Here is a 6,078-nt window from a genome sequence, read left to right on the forward strand (position 1 = left end):
TAATACTATATTTAAGTATCAAAGCTGCATTATTGCATTTGTTGATTATATATAAAGATAATAAATGTCCTCAGTACTTTTCTCCCTCAGCATGTACTGAGTATTTTCAGTATTTTATCCTCTGATCAACAAAAGCAATTATGCAGCTTTGATTTTTAAACATTTTATTAAAAATAACACTAAAACACGGAGAGATTTGCAGAGAAAACACAGAAGGACAAACTAAACTCTCCATCACTCACCTGCTTGTTTCCAAGGTTGAACCCACAGACAATATATATAAGAAGGTGTAGCTGAAATACCTTACAGCAGGTGGCGCTGTTGAGCTTTAAAACACATGGACTTGATCAGAAATATAATTTTTTGCAGAAATTCCAGCTCAAAACAATCATTCATTTCATTTAGACCAGCAACAAATGATATCACGATTCTGTATTTTACTGCATGTTTAACTCTTTGGCAGCTGGCTGGTATTTATTTACATTAAAGAAAGTTTTGGTCCATCAAACCTGAAAATAGTTAAAGTGCTGCAAACGTCGGCTACATTTACACTTTTAAAAGTGAGCCTGCATTATTAAAAAGAGGAAGAAGATTGAGACGTGTGTTGGTGTTGGTTGACGGGTAGAAAACACAAAACCGTTCAACCGTGTGGAATCAGCTGTTATAGTGACATCTCTTCTACAGTAACTATTCTAACATACGAGTATTATTCAGACACTAAACGTATTATGTACATTTGAAATAGTTTTGGCCCCAAAAGAAGAAGTGATTCAAACCATTTAGTGGATGTAAATATTGAGTTAGTCTCTCTTTAAAGTGATTTGTTCAGCTGATATTCAAACAGCGATTCTAAACCTTCTATTTCTATTGGAACATTTGAAGAAGAGCTTTGCTAAAGCAGCACGTTGCCCCTTAATTCCTGCTTGTTCTAGGCTGCTTTTATTGTGAAACACGTTGCCACTGAAACAGGAAGCTGTTCATGTTTAAATCTGCAGACATTTTGATGCTAAGCTTCCGCTTTCTTTTGCCGATAACTGGTGATTTCTTCAATTCGTACTCAACTGTTGCTGTCCACGTACAAAACAAAATATTATATATTAGAAAAGTGAACTTTCTGCAAGCTAAAAGCACACAGTCAAGCTTTGGTGGCAACTTTTGGAGAGTGGTGTGTGTGTGTGCGTGTGTGTGTGTGTGTGTGTGTGTTTTGTAATTTGGGTGAACTGGCCCTTTAAATATAGAGACGGTGGGAGCAGCCCTGCTTTAAAAAGAAGATACAAACTGTACAATAACATACAGATAACTGACCTCTATACAAATTAAAAAATACGTCATCCTCTGTGTGTGTTTGTGTGAGTGTGTTTGCACCAGTGTGTACACACTGCTGTCCATCATGCGTCATGTCTTTAGTTCAGTTCATCGTCCTCATCCTCTGGTTGGAGGACTGAAGGCTGCTGGTCTCATCTTCATCTCAGTGAACGGGACGGAAAACTGTTTTCCTTTCCAGGCGGTCCAGATCACACCCTGACACACACACACACACACACACACACACACACACACACAAAGATAGACACACACACACACACACACACACACACACACAAAGACAGACACACACACACACACACACACACACACACACACACACACACACACACACACACACACACACACACACACACACAAAGACACACACACACACACACACACACACACACACACTCAGTTAATGTGAGCGTATTCTCATAAAACAGTTCAAATGATATCTTACGAAAAAGTTTTCTCCTCATTTTTCATGCATCTTCCTACAAACGTCCACGTGTCAATTTCTACTCGTTACATGAAAACATTCTTTTCAAAATAAACTTCAGTCTTCACAGGAAACAGCTTAAGTTTAGGCAACAAAACTACTACTAACTAATAGTTAGTTCTGTTTACTATGGTTATCAAATGATCTTGTATAGGCTCAACACCGCTCACACAGACTGGGAGATTACTTTCTCAACACTTCACGACCTGCAGAAGAATTTAATCGTGGTATCGATTTGTTTTTAATCTTCTGTCAGAAAATCCTGTTGTCGTTTTGTTTTGCTTCACCACCACCGAACAAGTTCAACTTCCAGCTCAAGCGAACCAAACTAAACTGGCAAACACACCTTAACGAACGAGACCACGTCCACACTAACAGCAATATACTGTAAAAGTTCTCATCGCTTCACCTGGTGACGGACGTCGGTGCCGTAGACGCCGTTGAGGTTCGCCTCGTGGCAGTTCTTGTACCACCAGCCTCCGCGGTACGACATGGCACAGCGGGTGATGAAGGGGGACAGGTCGCGGTCTTTGGTGGAGAAGACCCGCTGGCTGTGGTAGCTGAGAGAGTCACCTGAGACCACGAAGGGGAGAGGAGACACCAGCAGTAAAGGGCTATTCACTGGTTTCCTTCAGGAGATGTTACAAGAAACCGTTTGAGATTAAATACCAATAGAGAGGTGAAGCCCCGCCCCTTCTGGTGTCTCCAATGGGACTTTATCTCAGAAAAAATATGTGCGGTAGTCAACGGTGAGAGACAAATTTGATCCTGTTTGAATTGTGTCATGATTTACACAAACTAAATTTGTCAATTTAAAAGATAATTTTGTCTTAGTTTGTATTAGTAACATTTAGTCTCTGAATACGTCACCTACACCAACATGGCCGTTAGCTTGGCTTGCTAGCTAGCTAGCTAGCTAACGTAGCTATGTTCCACGCACAAATGTGTCGTCCTTCTAATATATATTTTAACAGTTTTACAACAAACTGAGATGTTCTTGACATGCAAAATGATCTTCTAAATTAAAAAAACATCATATGTGTAATTCATGGCTCAATTCAAACGGATGAAAACATTATTTGTCTCTTGCCGTTGACTACCATACAAATTATTTTTCCAAATTCCCCTCCCATGGTGCGAAAGGGCGGGGCTTCTCCTCTCTCATTAACCGAGCACGTTTCCTCTGACCTGCGGTGCCGCTGTATCCGCTCACGATCAGCTTGTAGTGCCTCTTCACCAGCTCAAACGTCGAGTATTTGGCGAACACCGCCTCGTCTTTGTCCCGCAGGTCGACACGCAGACTCATCCGGGTCATCGCTGTCAGGTTGTAGAGGCTCTCCAGGCCTGAAGCGGCGAAGATAAAACTGTCTCAGATAAACACGACTTCCTGCTTGGGTTTACTTCTGGTTTAATTTTGTTGCTGTTGTTTCTGAACAAAGCAGTAACTGACTTTTTAAGGTTTCTGGAATAAAAACTGGATTCCAAATTTCCTGCCATTTAAACGTCGATGCTTTGAAACTCTAATCCAAACACTTGTTTTCATAAAGGGACTTGTTCACTTCTTTTTCCCAGAATCCCCCTCGTTAGCGGCGGTAGTCTGGATCTGGTCAGGTAAAGAGTTTCCTGCTGAAAACATTGAAGTTTGACTTTGATGAAGAATTGAGAACCAAATATTCATTTCTTCTCCACTTCCACATTAAACTGAAGCTTTTTACTTTGAGTTTTTGGTGTTTTTGTCATGAAAATACAAGAGAAATTACTCCACGTGGAATATTTATGTCAACAAATTACTTCAGCTATAAAGTTTAAGATTTGTTGGAAAATCATTTTTGAGTTCTATAAGAGATTAATTTAATGCCTTTTAAGATCTCTTAAAGATCAAATATTAAGAAATCTAAGACGTGTGTTTGGGGAAATCATGCCGGAAGTTTTCAGTCAGTGAATGGTGAACATTGGGGAAATATTTGGAGTTTTAAAACCACTGAATTTGATGCCTTTGGGAGTCAAAGTACGGCAGCCTGAATGTTCCAATGCTGGGAGAAATTGTTATGAATTGGTAGATTTTCTGGAGAATCTCAACGCGTCAACGAGCATTAATCCACAACGTCACATTTCTGGACAGATATTTTACATATATAAGGCCTTAAGTTTCCAGTTTGATGCTCTAGATTGGTAAAAATTAAAAAAAAGACATTTTAAGGACCTGCAGATGTCGTGCAGAGTCAGAAAGTCAAAGTCAATGGAGAAGAGTTCTTGGTGAGTTTAAAGAGCCTTTGTTACGAGCTATAGTTAACAGTTTAGTCTGGCTTTTTGTGCTGCAGTGAAATTTCCTTTATTCTCAATCTGACCCAGCGTTTAAACTACTGTTAACTTTATTTAGGTTGACTTTGCTGTAAACACCACATTGACTGTGTATCCCCAACATGTTTTAGTGTCTTTGAGAGTCTCTCTCTCTTTTTCTCACCGAGCCAAAACTCTCCACTCAGACTCCCAAATCCTTTAGTGTAGTCCTTCCAGCCTCGGAAGAAATCCACGGAGCCGTCCTTCCTCCTCTGGAAGACCTGCAGACAGGAAACACACAGGAACACCTCCTTTACCTCCTTTACCTCATTTACCTCCTTTACCTCCTTTACCTCCGTTACCTCAGTAAAAGTACTACGAGCGCACTATCAATAGTAACAAAAGAAGAATACATGTTGTTATCAATTAAAACAACAACAATAAATAAAAGTAAATAAATAAAAATAAAATATAAAAACAATGACTTTTACGACCATTAGCATAAACTGTTGGGTAATTTAGTTATATTTATATATAAATATCAAGATCTCAGATAAATGAACTAAAAGTACAATATTTCTCTGTGAATTGTTCTGGATCAGAAATATAAAGTAGCATGAAAAGTTAAAGACTTAAGTGAAATACAACTTCGTTAAATTTGTCCGAAATGTACTTAGTTAATTCTGGCTGTCAGTGGCGTCACCGTACCGTCCAGCCGCCGCCGTCGGTCTCCATGTCGCAGGAAACCATCATCGGCGTCCCGAGTTTCCCCTGAGGGAAGACCTCCGCCTCGCCGGACGTCCTGATGCCGTTCAGCAGCTCCTGGGAGCAATCTGTGGGGAAGGGGAACCTCAGGGTGCCTGAGGGAGAGGAGGGAGGAGGGAGGAAGGAGGAACACAAGAGGCGGGAACGTTAGCTCTCCATCAGTACATCCTCATGATAACGGTGTAAAGCGGTCGAGGCCGTTACCGGTGGTGAAGTCAGTGGAGATGGCAGCAGAGTATCGGCCTCCTCCCTCGGCCTGGAGCTGCACCGCGTACTTGGATCCGGGGTGAAGTCTGGTCAGGTTGTACTCCGTCAGCGAGGCGTCCACCATCACTTCCTGTGAAGACGCACAAAGACATTTTTTTGTCCTTTTGTTTTGTTTGTCTTTGTTAAGGATGGATGTTTTCATATTCAAACATTTGGTAAATTTTAATTTGTTTTTGTTTTTGATTGCCAGAACCAGACAGCAACCTCTGGTTCTGAAGAGTGAGGTCAAAGCTTCATGTGTTAAAGCTGCATTCTCTCTAGTGTCTAGTGTTTTGAATGCAGGACTTTTACTTGTAACAGAGTATTTTTACATCCATGTATTGCTACTTAGGAGAGACACTTTTTGTTTTGGGACAAATGAATCAAACCCTCCTCTCACCTTCATCTCCTGACCTTTGCTCTCATAGGTCAAACCCTCCTCTCACCTTCATCTCCTGACCTTCGCTCTGATAGGTCAAACCCTCCTCTCACCTTCATCTCCTGACCTTCGCTCTGATAGGTCAGACCCTCCTCTCACCTTCATCTCCTGACCTTCGCTCTGATAGGTCAGACCCTCCTCTCACCTTCATCTCCTGACCTTCGGTCTGATAGGTCAGACCCTCCTCTCACCTTCATCTCCTGACCTTTGCTCTGATAGGTCAGACCCTACTATCACCTTCATCTCCTGACCTTCGCTCTGATAGGTCAGACCCTACTATCACCTTCATCTCCTGACCTTCACTCTGATAGGTCAAACCCTCCTCTCACCTTCATCTCCTGACCTTCGCTCTGATAGGTCAAACCCTCCTCTCACCTTCGTCTCCTGACCTTCACTCTGATAGGTCAGACCTTCCTCTCACCTTCGTCTCCTGACCTTCGGTCTGATAGGTCAAACCCTCCTCTCACCTTCGTCTCCTGACCTTTGCTCTCATAGGTCAAACCCTCCTCTCACCTTCATCTCCTGACCTTCGCTCTGA

General features: G+C 41.7%; 1 protein-coding gene across 2 annotated transcripts; it reads right to left on the reverse strand.

Annotated features, from left to right (window-relative positions):
* Positions 1-159: 159 nt before the first annotated feature.
* On the reverse strand, positions 160-5,620 carry LOC116378812 (tenascin-R-like). 2 transcript variants are annotated; one of them, XM_031840725.1, is made up of 7 exons: positions 5,594-5,620; positions 5,060-5,192; positions 4,799-4,950; positions 4,275-4,371; positions 2,999-3,154; positions 2,220-2,383; positions 160-1,521 (listed from the first exon to the last, which is right to left on the reverse strand). In XM_031840725.1, exons 1-7 carry the CDS (start codon positions 5,597-5,599, stop codon positions 1,423-1,425), a joined length of 807 nt encoding a protein of 268 aa, XP_031696585.1. In that variant the 5' UTR covers positions 5,600-5,620; the 3' UTR covers positions 160-1,422. The 2 variants fall into 2 exon arrangements, with proteins under 2 accessions (XP_031696585.1, XP_031696584.1); XM_031840724.1 differs by lacking the exon at positions 5,594-5,620 and adding an exon at positions 5,548-5,566.
* Positions 5,621-6,078: the final 458 nt, after the last annotated feature.

This window comes from Anarrhichthys ocellatus, unplaced genomic scaffold (genome assembly GCF_004355925.1).
Source record: "Anarrhichthys ocellatus isolate YVR2014 unplaced genomic scaffold, GSC_Weel_1.0 scaffold3198, whole genome shotgun sequence".
NCBI lineage: Eukaryota > Metazoa > Chordata > Actinopteri > Perciformes > Anarhichadidae > Anarrhichthys > Anarrhichthys ocellatus.